Source organism: Serinus canaria, chromosome 1A (assembly GCF_022539315.1).
Source record: "Serinus canaria isolate serCan28SL12 chromosome 1A, serCan2020, whole genome shotgun sequence".
In the NCBI taxonomy this organism is placed as follows: domain Eukaryota; kingdom Metazoa; phylum Chordata; class Aves; order Passeriformes; family Fringillidae; genus Serinus; species Serinus canaria.
This window is the reverse complement of record NC_066314.1, coordinates 11,725,447-11,746,418: the sequence shown is the minus strand read 5'-3', so window position 1 is coordinate 11,746,418 and position 20,972 is coordinate 11,725,447. Positions and strand designations below refer to the sequence as shown.

General features: G+C 37.3%; 1 protein-coding gene across 4 annotated transcripts in view; it reads left to right on the top strand.

Annotated features, from left to right (window-relative positions):
* The window catches only part of PHTF2 (putative homeodomain transcription factor 2), a 63,038-nt gene that overhangs the window by 6,351 nt on the left and 35,715 nt on the right, over window positions 1-20,972 (top strand). For all 4 annotated transcript variants that reach the window (XM_030238069.2, XM_050987766.1, XM_030238067.2 and 1 more), the window contains exons 2-3: window positions 7,876-7,952; window positions 19,467-19,523. In XM_030238069.2, coding sequence (XP_030093929.1) covers window positions 7,908-7,952; window positions 19,467-19,523 — 102 coding nt within the window. In that variant the 5' untranslated portion in view covers window positions 7,876-7,907. The remainder of the gene's footprint in view (window positions 1-7,875; window positions 7,953-19,466; window positions 19,524-20,972) is intronic.

Here is a 20,972-nt window from a genome sequence, read left to right as displayed (position 1 = left end):
TTAGACCCTATCAGATAGTCTTTTGGGTATAATGGTGTTCCATTTTTAATGATTGTTTTGAGGACCTTGCCAGATACACATGTAAGGCTTGTTACTCTGCAATTCCGTGCTTGGATCACTCCAGGGACTTTTTTTTTTGTTGTTTTAAAGATTTAAAAATTCATGCTCAGCATTTTCAACTCTGTTCCTACAGAACAGTGGCTGTTACAAGAGGCAGCAGCTTTTTCCGACAGCTCAGCCACTTCATGCCTCAGCTGCTTCAAAAACTTGCTGGAAAACTATTTGTAGAACATGATGCAAACTTGGTGATTTAGGAGTGGTTTTCAGCTTCCTGACTGTAGTCATCAAAAAGCCACAACTCTGCTGTGCAGTGCCTGGTGACAGATAAACATGTCTTCCTAAACACAAGTCATTATTTCCAGTGAGCAAGATTTATTATTGCATTAGGAATCTCAAGAAAGAAGAAGGGAGCATGGCATTTTATTTCAAGGTGGTGACTATATTTGTTTGGAGGTTGTTTTTTTTTTCCAAATATTTGTTAGGGCAGCTACATACATATATATATATATATAAATTAAAAACTTGGTGTTTATAGAAATTCTGTTCCTTAATAAAGTTGTTACAGTTGTAAGAGCAGATGTATACATGCAATGTTTTAGGAATTTCTCAGTATAAGGTTGCAAATGTTTAATGGGGATATGTATGTATGTGCATGTAGTATTCAGTACAAAAAACAGGAATAGAAAGAACTTGAGATCGACCATGTGCTGGTTTGTATTTTGTTTTTTTTAAAGATCAGCATTTCAGAAATGGTTTGTAGATCCAGTGTACTAACAGCTATTCCTGTATTTGGTGAGAATTTTGAAACTGAAACCTTATAGTAGATAAGAAGCAAAATTAACTTGAATATGGTTCCCTTTAAGGGCTTGGAGTCTCCTAGCTTATTGAATAACAGAATATATTTAAATATTGGAAGCGTTTTGCTAATTGATAAATACTGCAGCAGGCTTAAAAGTAAATTATGGGAGGTGTAGAATCTTGGACTTCTCAGTTCAGAGTCTTTCCCCCCTATTTATATGAGTAAGGTATCTATGAGACTGTGTCAAGTTACTTCAAATGGAGCCATGAACCAGTTATGTAACAAAATTAAGAAAGTTGCACAGATCTTAAGGCAGTGATTCCAGAAATGTCTGCAGCAGTTGCAACAACTGCATGCAATGTTCTTTTACCATAACCTGAAATAAATCTCAGAAATCCTGATAGTCAACATTTTGTTGCTATTTCAGACAGTTGTGTAATTCACTGACAAAACAAAACAAATATTCCTTGGGTGACAGTTATTTTGTGTGGCACTTCCTTGCTTCAGATATTGGTGGCTTTGCTGTGGAAGTGAGGATGGCTAGGTTGAGTCTGCTTCCAGTCAGATTTTGAAAGCTAGTTCTCACTGCATGCTCTGTGCTGTGTCTGTGATATCTTCCTGCTTGGCTGGTGTGTGATAAAGGGCATGAACTTATAAGGAAATAGGCAGCAGCAGCAATAGGATCAGGTGCAGTGGTTTGTGGGCAGAATACTGGGGCCTGAGAAGGTGTCAGCCTTTCAGCATCTGACATCTCACTGGAGGCACAGGCAGGTATGGACTTGCTGCTGCCAGATGTGTGTGTCTGTCACCATATATGACATGTTTGGGTCACCATATATGACATGTTTGGTACATCTCTGGTCAAGAGCAGGGTTTGATACCCAGCAGCCAGCATAGGGTCTGATTCATGTCTTAGTGTTGCTGCTGTTGGCCTGATGAGAGGCCTTCTCAAACAAACAAAAACCTCCCAAAATAGACATTTAGGGATGTTAATTTTTTTTTTTAATCACTTGTTTGGGGGTGATTGCATTTTGGGTTTTTGGGTTTTTTTGTGGGGTTTTGGGGTTTTTTTGAGATGGAGTGAAGGGCAGAGTTTGAAAATTAACTCTCATGAGCAGCATCCTGGGAATGCTGGTATCCACTTTTAGCAGAGTTTTGGTCTTCCTTGGGGAAAGCAAGTATGTTAATTCCTTTTTATTTACAAGCTGTTATGACCTTGGGTTGCAAGACAATTTGGGGGGCCTCAGCAGGCATGGCAGGAAGAGTACTTTTCATGCTGATTGCTGGATGTTATCCTTAAGTTAGCAGTGTCTGGGGTTTTCTCAATTTAACTTGACTTTTTTCCTTCAGTTTTGACTGCTGCAGGTTTTCTTAAGGGTAGCTGGAAGGAACATGATAAAACCTCCACTGAAAGGTGTGAACCTAGGAGTGACAAGTTTCTCATTTGCTTGTATACAATTTGCAATTCTGAAATGCTGTTTTGAGAACAGTGATGCATAGATAAAGTACTAAAAAAGAACAGTGAGTGCATTGCTTAGTATTTGATGTTCCCTTTCAAGAAGGAGATGTAGGTTTAATGGTTTATGTGTAATGCACATGAAAAATAATGGGTTTTTTTGGATCATTGCTTTAAGGCTTTCATCCTGTTGTTTGTGGCAGTGGCAGAACTCCCCTGGGTTTAAGTGGAGGAAGGATAACTCCTGGTAAGTTTAGTGCTGGATCTGCATTACAGGGATGCCTCCCTTGGTTTGTTATGTCATGGCAGAAGCAGCTTTTCAGTCAACAGCAGATGCCTAATGTGACTGGGCTGTTTATTGGGCTCATTTAAACTTAAAGTATCAAATAATGTCAGCAATTTAATTTAACTTGTATTTTGATATTGAACCTAGAAAGTGAAGGGTTTTTCCTTTAATTTTTTAAGTCATTTTTTTCTATCTGTGCATTACAAGTTTAATGCTTTAAGAGAGTTTGTAACTAATGTTACAACTACATTAGTGGTTTAGGCCACAGTCTTTACTGTTCTGGTTCATTGTCTTTTCTTACCCTACATGCTGGGAATCTCAGTGAAAAGACACCTGTGATTGTGAAACTGCAATATGGAGGATCTAACATAATGGTAAATCAGTTCTAGCTTGGAAAGCAGTTGAAGAAAGCAGGATGTAGTATTCTTATGACAGCCTTTAAAAAACTGCCTTTAATTTCCTGAAGGTAGTAAAAATCAAGGACTTTTTAAAAAAATGTTTGGGACAAAAGCAACCTAAATTTTGCAGTTTTAATTCTGATGATGTATAGTGAACATGCAACTTCATTGCATCATCAGCCTGTGATCATAATGAGTTGAGAAGGACACTCAGGTCTTGACTCAACATCTGGATGGTATCCTGACCATTCAGGTTGGGATTGCTATAAAGGGAACAGGTTCCTTGAAATACTGAGTGATTCACAGTGTTTACAGGCAAGGGCAGCAACTCTTTGCCTATGCATCCTTGCTTGTGTTGTATTTTTAATTATGTCCTTTTGCTGGTTGACACTGCTTAGACTTGTATATTCTTAAAAGCTATTTTTTTTCTTTGTCACTATGGAAGAGCACAATTTTATTCTTAACTTCTGTCAGTTCAGATTGCTTTTAGACTGTCATTTAGAAGTGCATACATTTATGTCTGACTAGGGTCGCCAAAGCCCTGTGGATATGAGTACAATTTCTAAATATACTTGGAATTTATTTAAATCCTATCTTACTCAGTAAGCACTGCAGTACTGTGGGGCTTGAGCTCTTAGCTACCTGAAGGCATCTAAATTTAAATTTCTGTGGCTTTTGAGAAACTGCTACTTTGATTGCAAGGTGCATTGTGTAATATGATTATGCCCTGAACTGGGAAATAGCTAAGCAACCCCACCTTTGAATAGGGATCACCAAAACTAGGTAGTCCTCTCTGTTAAGCTTTAAGAAAGTAATGAAGCTTTGATTAAAAAATACTGCTAGTTATTCATAACATTAATGTTTGATGGAAATGTAAGGAAAGCTCTGCTGACTGTTACAGAGAGGTTGTGATCAAGCTTTTATATTTGGATGCTCTATCTAATCTTTGAAGTTGGGGGTGTTTTTTGTGTTGTTCTAAAGTCTTCAGCTAGTTAAGATTAACTTAATCTTGCTGTAGTTACTCTGCAGAGGACATTGTACAACTGAGTGCTAAAGCTGGTCCCTATCCTAGATGCAGGTATTTGACAGAGGACATGGAGCAGAAAGCTGGGTCCAGAGAAAATGAGGGGAGAACCAGGCAGAAGAACAGGACTGCTCTGTCTGCTTGTGTTTGTCTATCTCTTTTCACCTTTTTATCCAGTTGATCCTGGTATGCTTTAGAGCCAGGCTTTTGCAGGCTAACCTCAGGATCAATGTCAGCTGGAAACACAAATGGCAGGGTAAGTTGTGGTGCATATGCAGAGTTCTGAAATTGCTAAAATACTTAGTCTCCAGTGTAAGTGTTAAATGAGCTGTGGGGCAGGGAGTCAGAGCCAGAGCTACTGCTGAAGTGCCTTGAGTTGTTTCCATCCATCCCTCACCCAGATAAGCTGGCTTCAGACTGAGTCTATTAAACTCATAATGTCTCATTAAGCACCCCAAAACCTAAAGACAAACTAAAAACCAAACCACAGATAAATCCAGCTCCCACAATCAGAAACAATTAAATAAACTTTTTCACCTTTCATTATTGTGCTGTCTCAGAAATGGTTGGGTAGCTTTTGAAGAAAGCATGTGATATTTCCTAGTAGAGATATTTTTACTTAGCACACCAAACTGTTTTGAGACATCAATCCCATGATTTTGTCATATTTACTTTTGTAAGCACAATCTTTGCATTGTTTATGCAAATGTGTATGCTAATAAGCTTTATATGCCACCAAAATAGATTTATGGAGGATTTAACGCAGAAAGTTTCTTAAAAATATGAAAACCATGGATAATCTAAATAACAGGTTTGTTGATAGAAATCAAATAAAGCTACTTCTTTCTATTTGGTTTGTAGTTTTCTGAGGTAATTTTTTCTTGAGGCAAAGGATTTTAGAGTGAATTAAAAGGCTACTGCAAACGAAGGTTACTGCCTTTAAAATGGCTGATAGCCATTTTTAGCCATATTCAACACAGTTTGAAGTCTTGGATTCATGAGTTAATGTTTGGTTTCCTGAAAAATAATTGACCTTGGAGAAAGACATCAAGTTGATGTAGCTGTTGAGGGAGAGGTTTCTGTCCAGGTTCAGCAGTTCTTTACTGCTGGTAAATGAGTTGTTCCAACCTTTGTCTCATCCTGTGATTAGGCTGGTAGGAAGTTGGGTGTATTGTATTTGAGAGGAGTGTTATTTAAGAGAAATGAGAAGGAGTTAAAGGTCCTCCAAGATGAGGTCATGAAGTCAGGGAAGGTGAGGGTGTAAATGTGATCAGTATCTGTGTGCCCCCTTCCTGCACTGGCACCTGTCACTGCTGTCACTGTGACTGTGTGATGTGAGTGGTGTGTGTGGAGGCCATGTGTATGTGGGGAAGGGTTTTATGTCACTTTTGAGTCCAGTGGAGCAAAGGATTTTTAAAGTAAAGTTTAATTGAAGAGGTTTTCCAATAGCAAAGCAAGTCCTGTTGTAAGCTTTGTATGGGTGAGAAAGACAGGTGACCAGTTCATGTGATGTGTCAGGTTATAGTAGTCTCTCTTGGACTCCTTCCTTTATGTGATAGTATTTTTATATTTATTGTGCCAATGGATTCTTAATAATTGATAGTTGCTCTTAGGAAAACAGACTCTGTTATCAGAAGCAAATAGATCAGAAACAATCACAGATGTTGACAGAGTCATGGCTGCCAGCTTTAGCTGACTTGATGTGACTTACATGATATTTTCAACAGTGGAAAAATCGAGGTGTTTGCTTGCTCAGTTGTACCAATTGTCAGTGTTCTGACATTTCTGGAGTTTTCAATGACTGTCTAAGCTCTCTGAGACATTTCTTTGAGTTGTAGTTTTATCTGAAGTTATATAGAAGATACAGGAGTTGCACTGTTAGAAATCTTAAAAATAGGTTCATTTGGGAACCATGATCATATGTGGCATTATGTCTCTTAGAAATCCTCAGGCACTGATGTAATATCAATCCATTTGTTGAAGGTTTGTACTATAGTGTATATGGTGCATGTCCAAACTAAAGGCAGTATTATTTATATCTTTTAAGTAATGCAATGTATAAAATAGGAATATGTCCATTAGACATACTCCTATTTTATACAGTGCATTACTTGAAAGATGTAGTCAGAGAAGAATGAACATACAAATCTCAGTGCAGAACTGAGTCTTTTGGAGGGACATTTTTTAAATAAATAGAATCATACTGCATTGGAAGGGAGCCATAAGGATCATCAAGGCATCTTTTTGGCCTTGCACAGGACAACCCCATCTCCGTGGCCCTCCATTGGGTGCTGTCTTACAAGACGTCTGGGAATGTCTTTTGTGTTGTGGTGCCCAGAACTGCCCCCAGCACTTGAGATGAGGCCATCCCAGAGCAGAGCAGAGTGAAGAGTCCCCTCCCTTGCCCAGCTGGCCATGCTGTGCCTGATGTCGCCAGGACAGGGTTGGCCCTCCTGGCTGCCAAGGGCGCTGCTGGCTCGTGTTCCCATGAACCAGGACCCCAGGTTCTGCAGCTTCTCTCCAGCCTTTTGTTCCCCAGTCTTTACACACAACCAGGGTTGTCCCAGGCGCACAATGTGGCACTTTCACTTGATGATGAACTTCGTGTGGTTAATACCTGCTTTAAGGAAAAAACATCCCAAAGCCTGAATTTTTTGGTGATGAATAATGTGTCATGAGTTCCTCTAATGCTTAGGTCTTTCATAAAGACACTCATTTTAATCTATTGTACAGTTTTGGTTTCTATCCCATTTGTTGAATGTTGAATTTTTCTTTGTCTTTCTTATCTGTGTTAAAGCTGTAAACAAATGTCTTTAAATCAAGAGATCCCAAATTGTCTTTTATTATATAAACGCCCTACAGGTTAATAATTCTTGCTTCCTTTTAATGAAGAAATATAAGGTGTATTGTTATCAGTTGATACTGACAACTTAAGTGTAATATTTTTACTCGGGATGGATCTTGTAAAATGCTTGGTGTAGATTTTGGTGTTTGGGGACTAAGTCACTGCCCTCCTTATGACATCCTTAACCATGTCCTTGCCATCAGTGAGGCCACTCTAAGGGTGCTGGCTCCAGTTCTGGGCTTCCCAGTACAAGAGAGGCACAGATATATACCTGAAGGCTTTTTATGTTTTTCTTTTTTTTTTTTTTTTTTCCCTCTCTTAATGAACTCTGGCTGACTGATTACACAAAGGAAGACTGTAAAAATTAGTTTCAAGATAGAAATATTTTACATAAGCTGAAAGGTTGGGTTTTGGTCTTTTTTTCATGCTGATTGCTGATTACAGTGGCAAAGATTAACTAATGCTATTGCTATTTGTTACCATTCTTTCTTGGTTTTCTCCTTTTGACTTAGTTTTGGTCTACTGGTTTCATAAGGGTGCTAGTTATGATTAGTGAAGTTCTAGCACTGATGTTGTTTTGTTCTCCAAGTATATCTAATAGTGTGTATGAATTTTTCTTGCATTTTTTACAATTAATGCTGGACTTCAGAGTACTGTGTTGGGCTAATAACTACAGGTTGCTTAATTTATCAGGAAAAAAAAGAAAAGACTGCATGTAATAAAGCACTTGTGAGGTTCCTGTGAGACGATGACAGATCACCTCTGTTCAGCCTCTGTATTTTACTGGGAAGGACAAAACTGGGGCTTTTGATGTCCTGTAGCAGCAGATTTGTAATTTTTTGTTTGCCTAGAGGAGAAAGCCCAAACTCTTAGTGGAATAGAGATGAAGCAATGTGTAAAGTAAATAGAGCTGTTCAGTGATTTGCAGGTAACGGGAGTGTTTCTGCATTCCCTGCTTGGCCTTCGCAGGGAAGTGGAAGTAAAGTTCTGTCTCTTTCTGTTAACAGCCTAAAATGACTCTGTGAATTCAGTGGAATAAATGGCGTCCAAAGTAACTGATGCTATAGTTTGGTACCAGAAAAAGGTAAGATTTCTATTTGTTTTTATGGTGGCTTATTGTGATTATGTGTTACTATAACAAGTATAAAGTACTTATGCGTTACTTGTTAGCATTGTATGAGAGTGAGTAGCTTGAAACTTTTCTTCCATATGTAAATAAGTATTTAGTGACATTAAATAGCTTTTAGTCTCTAGCTAAGTCTATAGTCTTAAGTCTGTAGCTTTTAATCTATAGTCTTCCAGCTGAAAACTCCTTACTCCCTTGGTTACCTGTGCTCTGCAAAAACCAGATTTTGCTTTCTCAGTAGAGTGTTAATTAATGTACAGGAGAAGGTTGTTTCTAAAGTGCAGAAAAGAATCTTTGTATTTAAGTAGAAAGTAAGAATTGAAATAAATTTTCTGACAGTAACAAAACCCCTGTATAATAAGTACCCAAAAGAGAGAGAGTCTTGGCTCTCTGTGGTTTAATTAGTTTTTGTGAGTTAGTGTTTTCCTTGGGCCTGTAGCTGTCTTTTGGAGAGGGAACATCTTGTCCTTAAGCAAATAATGCAGTGGTCTTCAAAACAGAAATTCTGGTTAGCTTCTAGCAAAGCAACAGTTATTTGCTAGAAATAAGGCAATAGAGGTCTGCTTTGCTGAGGTCTTTACAACAGTGAATTAAAGGTACAGTTGAAAGAGCATAAAAATTAATTTTGCTGACTTAATTTATACCAATCATTCAATTATGTATTAAAAACTTGAAAATAATTCCTAGTTTAATGATGAATTTTTGTTTGTTTTTTTTTTTTACCATTTACTCTGATTTGGAAGATGACTTGTAAAAGATCTAATGTAATGAAATTCAGTGCAAGATCTCATGGAAGGGGAAAGTGATGTTGATTTTACCTGCTTCCGCTCATTTTCTCACACAATTCACTCACTGTGTAGAGATATCAGAGTACTGATATCCACACACCAAGCTGTGTTTGTATTTGGTCTGGCCAGGATCCCTTTGTGCAGTGCAAGAGATACTGGGTGTCAGATCCTCATCATGTCTCTGAGGTTTTTGTGGGTGATGATGCACTGTCCTTTGGACAGATCTTTCATAATATTCAGCTTTACATATAGATGGTTCTTTGATGCAAGAAAGAGCCTGCAGTCTCTGTAAATCTTAAGTGAAGTTCATGTTTGTTGTCTGGTTGGTTTTGGGGTTTTTTTCCAAATACATGTGTGTTTCCTATTGGTCATACAGTAAAAGGAGTGGCACATTTGATATGCTCCAAGTTTCCATCCTCCTGATGTTAGGAAGGCAGGATGAGTCACTGAGGTGAGATTTTACAGAGGGCAGACCATCTGATCTTGATATAATCCAGCCATTCCACAGTTTTACTTTTCCCAGGACATTGCTCCTAACAGGATTACTTTTTATCAGTACAGGTCATTCATTTTTCCCAATGATTTCACACACGTCTCCATTTTCTTTGTTCATAGTAAAACCAACATTTCTGTGGTGAATCTGTGTAGGATTTAACAGAGATCTGCTTGGCCAGGAATTGCACAGTGCCTGTATATCAAGGAGTTGTGGTGAGGTGGCTTTTGTTACAAAAGGGATAAGATCATGTGTAAACCAGATGTTGGTCTTTCCCTGGTGTGAACAAAATTTAATTGCAATCCACTTATGGACTGAGATCTGCCAAATGAGCAAGTTATGTTGCTTTAGTATGAGGAAGTGTAATGTTTTGAAGCAAATGGCTGTATTGCAGAAAAGTTGCAGATGTTCATGTGATTTAGACTGTAATTTCTTAGGTACCACAAATTCAGGGTTCTCCTGCATCTGGCTGGTAACCCCAAAGAGTTTTCTAACTCTGTGGTGTGGTGTGTGTGATCTGTTCCTGGGCGTATCCAGACTCTTTCACCTTTGCCCTTGATTTGCTTATTTATTTGTTTAAATCTGTTACATGGCATAGTGTTTTTTACCCATGGATTTTTGTTTAAACCAAAGATTTCCTTTTGGGAACAGAAAGAGCTGTGCTAGTGTTTAGTTCATTCCAGACTTTCTTTTTCAGTCCTTGCTTATGACATCAAGATACTGAACTGTAAGACCTGTTGTTTGCTTCCCATTTTAAATTTCAATTTCAGTTTTTATTGTAGTTGTTAGAGTTGTCTCCCTGGTTAGATCTGCTGACTCATTACACTTGTAACTGGAATTGAAAGTGGGAAGGGATCAAAATGTAGCACATTCTAGCAGTAGAAGTTTGTTTCTGGGACAAGAGAGAACCAGGGTTGCAGTCAGTATTGATCAAATTGATATTACTCACCTCTATGATGAAATGAGAAAAAATAAGCTGTGGTTTTGGGGAGGTGTTTTCAGATTAATAAATTGATGTATGAATGCCTTGAAAAAAGTTCATTTCTGGTATTTCTAGTTATAGATGACTAAGAAGCATTTGAGTTGGTTGGGGCTGTGTGATAAATATTGAGCAGATAACTTACTCATTGTCTTTCTTAGTTTTCAGTTTTAATGTATTTTTAAATATGTTTATTTCGTGTGCCTCTCTACTGAGTTTCAAAGATCTGTTGGTTTCTCAGGAGGCATTTTTATATCTCTTCAATGGAAAGAGTTAAGCAATTGAGCTCTTCCAACCCTACTTAAGGCAAGTTTTGCAAACAGCAAGTTTACTCATGACTCATACTATTGTCTGAAATTGAGCTCCTTACACCAGGATGATTTAGTAATACCCTTAATTGTTTAAAAGGTCAGACCTTTTATTATGTAAACATGTTTTTCTGTTTTGAGAATAGATTTACTCTGCTTTTAGTGCACTGGAGCTCCTGATTACTGTCTCATAAAAATACAGTAATCAATTCTGAATTATTTTAAGTTGTATTGTAAGATTTCAGAGTGGTATTACAACAGCTTGTTATTTGAGATACAAGGTTGCAAGGACAGAGTTTTAGTGCTTCCAGTGCATTTCCCAAACAATACAAATACTTTTTCAAGGCATTAAATCAGGTTGACTCAGTAGACTAGGTACAGGTTGACTCAGTAGAAATTAAAATAAAGGAAACCTCTGCTGTATTTCTTGATGCACTGGGGAGTGCAGTGCTGAGATATGTGTGACAAAGGGTTGGCCTGGCTTGTTTTCAGCCCTTGGAGCTGCCCTGCTTCTTGCAATAAAAGGGAGTGGCAGGAGTGTCTGCATGGCTCTCTGGAAGGGTTCCAGACAGCTTCTCACATAGATGCACCACTTGGTTCATATCCTTAGGATTATGGGTATGTACCACAATACTGAAATTGCTTCACCTTGGTAATTGACTATTTTGTGGAGAAAGCCATCATAGTGTTTCCTGTGGAAAAAATATGACACCCCACATTTATTGAAAACAATTTCAGTATCTGGTGGCAAAACTTTTGTATTATACTGATACTATATATGTCCTTGAAGTATTGCCTGAGTAACAGTAACTGATGTTAAAAATAATAAAGTTATGAATAATTTAAAATACTTCTTCTATTGCTTGTAACTTTTTGCATTAATTTCTTAAAATACTTTCAAGCTTTACAGGTAATAATAGAGAGGATTTTTGATCTGGTTTCCCATTTGGAGAAGATATGTAAATTTACCTTAATAACTTTCTGATTTTCAATCCTTACAGAAGCCTCGCTGCTAAAATGGGAAACTCCTCCTGCAATATTACCAACAAATTTGTACAATTATGTTGTTCCTTCTCTTGGGGATGGTTGTAGGGGAAGGCAGAATGAAACTTATTGAATTGAGGCTGAATCCTGCACCTGATTGCATATCATTTAACTCTGCCAATGCAGCTTTCTGCTGCTCTGGGTGTCCCTTGGGTACAGCTGTTAAAGGGCACAATAAAACAAATTAGTTGTTTTCTCTCTCATGGCTTTAAAGGGCAAAATTAATGTTGTAATGGCATTGCTTTAAGATTTTAATATTCAGTGTTTTACAGCTCATCAGTCCAAGATTATACTTGCCTATTTAGATTAATGGAATGGCCTGGGTTGGAAGGGACCTGAAAATTCATCATTTTCCAACCCCACAGCCATGGTCAGGGACATCTTCCAATAGAGCAGGTTGCAACTTGGAGCACTTGCTAGTGAGGCCAAGACAAAAATATCTGAGTACCTCAAAGTTCTCCCTGTTCCTGGTAACCAGCTCTCCTGTTTCTCTCCACAGAGGGCCCACATTATTCCCAGCATTCTTTCTGTCATCAACAAACCTGTAGAAGCTTGTTGGTGTTGCCCTTGAGGTCCCTGCCCACGTTTAACTGTATCAGTGCTTTAACTTTCCTAACCTGGTCCCTGTATTAAGTTAATAAAGGAGGAGTTAAATGATGATTATATCCCACCTTGAAAGCACCTGATTTCCTTTTTGGCATTGAATACACATGATGCATTATTCACCCTGGCACCAAAGGCAGGTTTTACCAAATGGACAGGCTCTATGGCTATTTTACCTAAAACTTTGGATGCTGAAACTGCATTGATTTGAAAACATCTGACTTCAAGTGCTGAAACTTGACCAGTGTTGGAGCTGGCATTTGTCAGAGCATGGAGGAAGAAAATGTGTGTTCAGATAGAGTTTCCTTCCACATTTGGTACTCAAGCGGTTGCCTGACCTAGTGGGGGTTTACCTTCAATGCCTTGTTTGGTGAGGCAAAACTCTGGTTTCTGAATCTGAAAACTCTGAATTCTGAATGTGCAAAAGAGAGCTCCAGCAGGAGCTGTGGCTGAATGAAGCAGGCTTGCATTTGGCCTGCCTGTAGGCTCCCATTCCTGCTTTGCCTTCCTACAGACTTCCGTACATTTATTTAATGAATTTGGTCAGGAAACTCATCCAGCTAAAAGTAAGACTGTGAGTCTACAAGGAGATGAACCTATCTAATGGCAGGGGAGCAATGAGATGAAATCCCTCTGTCTTGAGAAGGGTTCTCTGGTTCTTAAATTGTTTAATTAGGCCTTGTGGAATTATAGCCTAACATTTTCTGTTCTCTTCCTGTGTGATCTGATTGATATTTTAGCCACCCAGACAAATGCAGGGGCAACAAGGAAAGCATGCTATGGAAGGTGGAAATGATCAGGGACATAAGGGCAATGATATTCTAAAATCCTAGTGGCAACACCAGTAAAGTTTGCTAGATTTTCAGAGATCTTCAGGGAATTATACTGAATAATGAGCCTGTCAGAGTGGTTTTCTTTTCCCAGTTACATCTTGAGGCTGTTTTGTTTTGTGCAACTACATTAGCATTAAAACATTTAAAAAAAAATTAAATGTTTCAGAGTTAAATCCTAAACACTTGGAGAGTAGCTGGATGTTGTTAGCAGTAGTGTAGCCATGGACCCAGGAAAGGGATTGCTCTTGGCCAGCTCACCTCAGCACCTAGGGTGCTGTGTCTACCTTTGGTTATTCCTCTATTCTCATTTAGTTTAAACAAACCTGGTTTCTAGCTCTTCTTCTGTATATAGTTTATGTTTAATTGTGTAATGAAAAGAGATGTTTTGTGGTTTTCATAAATATCTTAAAATTTGTAAACCATTACTCAGGGCAATAAATAAGTATGGCTGACAGATCTTAAGAATTAATCTGTGAAGAATAATTCAGAAAAAACATTAGTATGTAGATGATAAATGTTTAATTAGCTATTACTGGACTCTGAAAGGGATGGTATCTCTAAAGTAAGCCTTAGTAAAATTATTGTTCAGTGAAATGGCTGTAAATAACAGTGCTGTTGCAGTTATTGGAAGAATTTAAGTGGCTCATTAGTTGGCAATTCAAATAGTTAATAATAAATAACTCTTATTAAAGTTTGAATTGCTTGCTTAATTTTACTCCAAGTAGCTGAAACCAGCTCTCCCTCTGGCACCAGACAAGAAGAAGGGAGGGGTCTTGGGATATTTTAAAATCATAAGTAACGGTTCAGCAGTTATAAATTCAAAGCTCTGTGCTTTACGATATAGAACCTTAATCCCTTCACTGTCCTTCTCTGTTTGACTGAAAGTTACTAAACTCTTTGCTGTTAACAGACAGTGTACCACTGTCTATAGTGATTTCTATCTATGTTTTATCAGCTTTGTCTTAGTTTAGCTTGTCCAGTCCACATATTGACCATAAACAAAATTGAAAAAAACCTACCACCCTTGAAAATAAAAAATATCAGAAAAAAACCCCATCCCAAGACTAGAAACCTATTCCAACAGAGATAATTATACTGCTGAGCTACTAGAGTATTACCTTTACTGGAACGGGGATCAGTTCATGTAAGAAAAAAGCAGTTCAAAATAACTTTTAATAATCCTCTTCTAAATTTTGAGAAAATGAAGCATATTGTAAAAATTAATAGTATTGCTTGTATAGAGATAACTTCTATCTGGATATCCTAATACTAAAATTGACTCAGAAAAACATACAGTTATTTTAATTATGTTGGACTGTAGAAGTTAATAAAGCATATTAGCTAATATTTTAGCCCTAAATATTTTAATAAGGTGTCAGACACTTCAAGGAAGCAGCTTTGTTGTTCATTTACCGAACTCTAGATCTTACATATTCTGGATTTGTAATACTATTGTGATGTGGCTTGTAAAAGTGTTTAGAGATTTTAAAGAGCAAAGTTTAGCACACAAGTTTCATTATTGATAAACATTAAAGTTTTAAGATCCAAGAGGAAATACTATGTATTCTTAGGATTATAATCTTTGCTAGTCTGCATGCTCATAAATTATAAATGCCTCTTGAAATATTGATCAATTCCATTAGAATCAGGAGGGCCTTGTGAGTATTGGGCTACAGGTTGATAGCATCACTACATTAGCTTAAAGTGAATATCAGTGTCATTCACAAAGCTCAAGTTCAATCTTGATGCACACATGGCTTGTTATGAGAAAGGCACCAGGAAGAAACCTTGAGCAGTGCTAAAGCCCTTTCCACTGTGCTTTGAACGAAATATTGCTGTGTTTTCAATAGCTCAACTATTCACTTAAGCTAATTGCTATTGCTGTTTTACAGCCAAACTGTACAGGTGCCAAATTTCACATGTATGAAGAAATTTGATCAAATGCTTCCTGACGTATTTGATTGAGCAAGAGTAAGTGCAGTTATTTTTAGATAATTGCAAGAGATGCACATATCTTTTAAACCCAGAAAATGTTATGAGGAATCTGCACTTAAAAAGGATATCAAATTTATTTAATCTTTCAGTCAAGAGCTGGCTTTATCGAGTACCATATATATATAGTTGTAATTTCCCATGCCAAGTCACATACAATTAGATTTTTTTTTTTTAATTATTACTTGTGAGGAAATTTTTTTTTCAAGAAAACCTATTTGAAAGTTTACTATACCCTGTCAATTTAGGATGTTAAACACCCGCTTCTCTGTTGTGAAAGAGTGGCTGCAGTTTTCAGTTGCATTTAATTCCTTATATTCTACAAATTTTTATAGTCCCTTGAAGAATGGTTGCTAATTCTGCAAATGCATAAAGAACAGAATCCCTTTTATCTTCTTTACTTGGTATTTATTGAGGTGTGAGATCTTCAGAATTTTAGAGGTAGCTGAGTTGGATAGACAGGATAAAATCTTGGCATTGAGGAGGTCTGGGATGCATGATTTAAACTGTGTATAAAATGACATCTACTACTTTATCTGCTTCAGCTACAGGTAGGTTAGACCACAGTCTTCAATCTGTAGCATATTACTGACTAGTTTCCTGTAACAAGGTTGTGTTGATGCTTGGTGATAAAAGTTACATTTCAAAATGAGACAGTAGGTTTCTTACCTAACTTTTTGGTAACTTATTTTCTGCCAAGTCATAACAAATAAAAAAACAGAATACAAGTTTGGATCAAGTATTTAATAAATTAAATTAGAATAAATTTCTGTGTGAAATCAATTTAAAATTGGGATATTGTGTTTTATAGTGTGCTCTAAGAGAAGTTTATTGCCCATTGTAGGGTAGACTGATGGATTGAGAGTATCAGTGATGAGCTGTTACATGAAGAGTCTTGGGCTAGGTCTTGAAGAGATTTTAGAAGCATTTCTTAAAGTTGCGTACTTTTAATGGGACCTTTTTTTGACTCCTGTGTTTTGTACTTTAAATTTTCTCCCAAGGATGGTGCAGAATTTGCAGCTTGAGGGATAAGCTCCAGGCACAGTGGGTGGGTAGTAAATGGGTACTGGAGTTGGTCAGGGCATTCCCTGTTGGCAGAAAAGCTCCAAGGCCTGGGAGGAGCCCTGGGACAGCTGCTTATTGAGGGAGACCTTCCTTTGAGCAAGTTTTGTGTATATTTAAATTATTCAGGTTCCAACCTGATCTTTTCTCTGGAAGGTTATTCCTTCCTTTTACTTGCCTTTAGAGATGAATTTCTTTGGTGATAGACTAGGTGCTAGGCTTCTTTTCCATGTCCTGCAGGTATGTACAGTTGTAAGGAAATACATGAATAGCCGAGAGCCTGTATTTGTTTTAGATTTACATTAGATTTAACATAAAACAGAATTCAAATGCAAATACTTGTAAATCCAAAGTCTTTGAAGCTGGAATTCACTGGTGCACTCAATAATTTAAAACTAGGAAGGTTTGCTAGTATTAACTTACCTTCTTCATTCACAAATCATGTTGATTTTAATTTGGCATCTCTGGTAATCATTATATGTTATAATTTAGTTTGTTGTAAATGAAAATGTACCTTTCAATGAATTCTGCAGGACACATTTCACAAACTCTAAGTCTGCTTTCCTGACATAAGGGAGAGAAAAAAAAAATGCCTGTGTTTTTTGCTTGCCTTGTTTGAGTAACACTGGTTCTTCCTATTTTTGTGTAATGTGGGAAATGAAGTGTGCCAGTATCCAGTATTCTACTTTATAATGTTACCTTTGTTTTCATGTATTTTAATCTGATACATGTGGAAGAGAAGTTTAGAGGGGTGCTTATTCAGATGGTGAGAAGGAAGGTTGAGTATCAGGTTGGAATTTAATGTGCTGAGTGGCACACACACCTGCTTAAACTTTGTCGAAACACAAAGAGGTGATATGAAGTAGATTAAAAAAGAAACCCCAAACAACAACAAAAACCATGTGAGAGACTGTAGTGGTACTTGCTGTCTGTAATTCTCTCTTCCACTCCTTTCAGTTCCCACCAGCGTGCCTTGCTGAACACTCCTGTGCTCAGATGTCAATAACTGAAGTTATTGACAGAGGTGGTTGGACAGATCCACTTCTCCAGTAAAGCAGTTGTAAAGAACCCTGTCCTTTAAAGTAGTTCTGGGTCTCTTATTTTACCTCCTGATGGAATAATTGCTTTATAGGGCAATTTTAAAAGAGAAATGTGAATGGCAAAATCCCTCCTTCTTGTCTTTTTGTGGAGATGGAAGTTTCTGCCTAAAAAAGGAAAAGAAATATTTGTAGGAAAATATAATTAAGATTTAAAATCAGTCAACTTCCTTTTTTCAGATACCTTCTGGGGTCTATTTCCTAGAATTCCTTTAACGAATGGTCTGGTATTTGTCTAAAAGAAGAACACTTTCAACTCTATACTAGTTTCAGCTGTGAATGGAATTATGAATGGAGTTTGCTTTGCAGCTTTATTGGCACAAAGGCTTCCTTCCTCATTTGGACGTTACATAACAGTGAGGGACTCAGACTTGCATCCCCCCTTATGTCCTTGTAGGAAGAAATTGTTTTGGAAGTGGGGAGGGGAGGACACAATTTTACGCAGCACAAAAATTTTACTCGGGCTCTCCTTAGCAAATTTAATGAAAACCAGAAAGGCCTGAAATTTCATTTGAAATGTATTTTGAGGAAGAGCCAGAACAATTAGCTGTAAATGCCTGGGTGGAGCAGTTATTCAATATATTGACTTTTTAATTGCTGGCTGTTATCCAGGTGGAATTAGCTGTTAAACTTCCTTTGGTTTAATTACTTTAATTGTAGTAAGTGCTTAATACTGCCCACTACTATGCCTGACTCCCTAGTTATTTTCCACAGTTTCTTTTTTTTTTTCCAAATGTGAGGTGTAAAGTATTTATTATTATCAAAAAGCCAGTAGATTGCTTCTTTTGCAAAGTTTTAAAGTAGCAAACTATAGAAATTGTTTAGCTCTTATGAATGGGAAATAGTATTTAAATTTGGGAAAGAATAATTCATTTTGCTATTCTTGCTTTCAATCTTAGATATGCTTTGGAATTTACTACTCTAAATTAGATTTTTTTTAATGTTTACTTTTTTCCCACTAATTGGTCAGGTTTAGAGGCACAGAAGATGCCTTTAGATTTCTTTGTTTATGTAGCTGTGTGTTGGTTTCCCTGAGTATTTTTTTTTGCGTTTGTGTCCGATCCTTGGTTAAAAGATTCTTTTTAATTAATAATTACTTTTTCTTTCTTTCTTTCTTTTATAACATCTAAATTAATGCTGAAGGCTGAAATACTAAAAGAAAAATGAAAATGTTTTCTGGTAGGTTTGTGCACTTGTGCTAGGGTCTCTTATATCTGCTGCAGCTGTGAACTGGAAGGAGGAGTCACACTCTTGCAATGATTGAATTTGTGCAGGTTTGCACAAGTGATGGAAGTTGTTTTCTCTCCTCTCTGTCAGGTGTTTGACTGAGCTGCTTGTCACTTCTGCAGGCTGGAAAAGGAACTTTATGTCTTAGAAACTGCATCTGTCTCTCTCTGGTGACCTTAAAGTGATCTTACACTCAACTGCTCAGAGTGTGTGATGTGAATCAATCCCTAGATACACAAGATTTTTGTGTCTTGGTAGAGCAGCAGGGATGGCAAGGGTTTAAAATTACCATAGTAAAAGAGGTTATTACTGATTATTACCTAGAAATACTGTTGGTGTAGAGTTCACAGCAATTTGATGATCTTTGATAACTTCTTACAAGACTTGGATGTGTTGTCTCATATATTGACTTGTTCTTGTCACCATCTTAGATCCTGAAGTTTCAGGTTGCCCTTCCTGTAAATATCTGACAGTCAATGGGGAAAAGTGCTGTTTCTTAATATTTGTTTGGTTCCCCCTGGGCTGTAAGTTGGTTGATTACCAGCCTGACCATATATCTGGTTGCTGTGCACTGTTAAGAGATAAAGCTAAGATCATCTGGCTTTCAAAATGGGTGGAGCAGAATAGGAATTATAGATGGTTTAGAAAAAATGAATTGAGGGTATGGGTTCAACTAGATGTGCATATTTCTTTTGAAGTTATCTGAAAGACCATGTCAGTCCAGCTACCACAGTTCTGCCCTCTCTCATATGGAGGCTGCAGTCCTCACCTGGGGTGGGAGGGAGTGTGGTCTTCCCAGTGCATGGGCCTGCACAAGTCTTGGGATGAGGCTGGGGCTGTGTGAGGCTCAGCTCTCCCTCTGTCACAGTTCAATTACAGATTAGCTTGATCCTGTCCAGCCAAGATGGAATGGAGAAGATAAAAAATTCTTTGTAAACTCCCCAAGGGAATAACTTGATGGCTTCATGCTTCTCTTGGTGAAGGTTGATTTGATTTTGTTTGATCAATATCTTTTAAATACTAATGTAGGTTTTTTTTCTTTTTAGATTGGAGCATATGATCAACAAATATGGGAAAAATCAGTAGAGCAAAGAGAAATAAAGGTAATAATGCAGCTTTTTTTTTTTTTTGTGGTTGTGTATGCTGAAGTAATCTACATTGTATGTGGTGGTATTTAATACTGGTAAAGTAAAACTAGACTTCTGGAGTGTTACCAAATGTAACCAGTGTACTATGCTCTATTTATTTTACATAATTAATAACTCTGCACCATTTAGTGTGATGCATCTTTCTGTATCTCAGTACTTTTTTTCTTTTCACTTATCTCAAGACAGGGCTTACTTGTGTTAATACCTCTGTCTTTCACTTTTCTTTGTGATGAATTCTAATGTCAGTTATCTGAGCTCTCTTTGCTTTCAGTTAGTTACCTTATACCTGCAGTTTACTTTCCCTCCTTTATGATGCTGTCATTGTTTTGTACAGTTTATTAGACTGGTAAGTACCTCAGGCTTTGTTTCTCTGAACAAGCAGTTTAACAGTGTTCTGTGCATTTTGGTTTAACTAACAGTACCATCAGTGTCTGCCACATTGCTAAATTGCTTTGGAGATAAAGGAATCACTCTTATAGGTACCAGTTCTATGGGTTGTATATGAAATACCCCTGATGTTAATTTAGTTAACATTTTCTTGCAATTAACCTTTTTTTCCCCTCCAACATTGCATGGAAGTTTTGTGCTATTTCTGCATGAGTTTCAAGGTGTTGCTGTTAATATCAGTAAAATGTACATTGCCTCAGTTTCCTCGGGGATGGCTTTTTTCACTCTGCAGTACTTAAAACAAAACTGTATGTGGGGGCTTGCTTGCCTTCTGTGGGAAGTGTTCCTGACCTGAGCTACAGAGTTTTTGTACAGAAATACACACATTAAGTTGGAACCCATGGAATTTCAGCAGCACAGCTGAGCCTGGGGTTACCTGAATGGTCCTTCCCATGGCCATGAAACTCTGTCACAGCTCTGAGAGGAGTTCATTAATTAACTGCTCGTTACTCAAATAGTTACTGCAAATACTGCAACAAAATGCTGACTGCAAACAGCATCTCTTGTTTGGCCCAGGAGTCCAATAACTAACAAATGACTGGTGGTGTCTGAGTTTGGGTTGACTGAATGAAGTGCAGTTCAGTAACACCAAGGCACATGACTAAGTTCAGCTATTGCACATTAGTGTTTTAATCTCAAAGCTCCTACAGTGCTTTGACGTTGTAAATTTAGGAATAATTATGTAATGATTTATAAATTAACATCACTAAAAATCTGAAAAATTCATATATTGTAGTAGCAAATATGTTTCTCTTACTACAAATTTGTAATTTAGTTATAACTGCAATAGGGTCTATTAAGATTAATTCTAAAATTTGTGTAACAGAGTTTTTACAATAGGAACAATTATTTTTAAGTACTCTTATTTAAACCTTTTTTTACTAATGCTTACCTGAAAAGTGTTTGGTGCTGAATAGAAATTATATGAACTAAGTGGATGGGTCTGAGCATTATGAA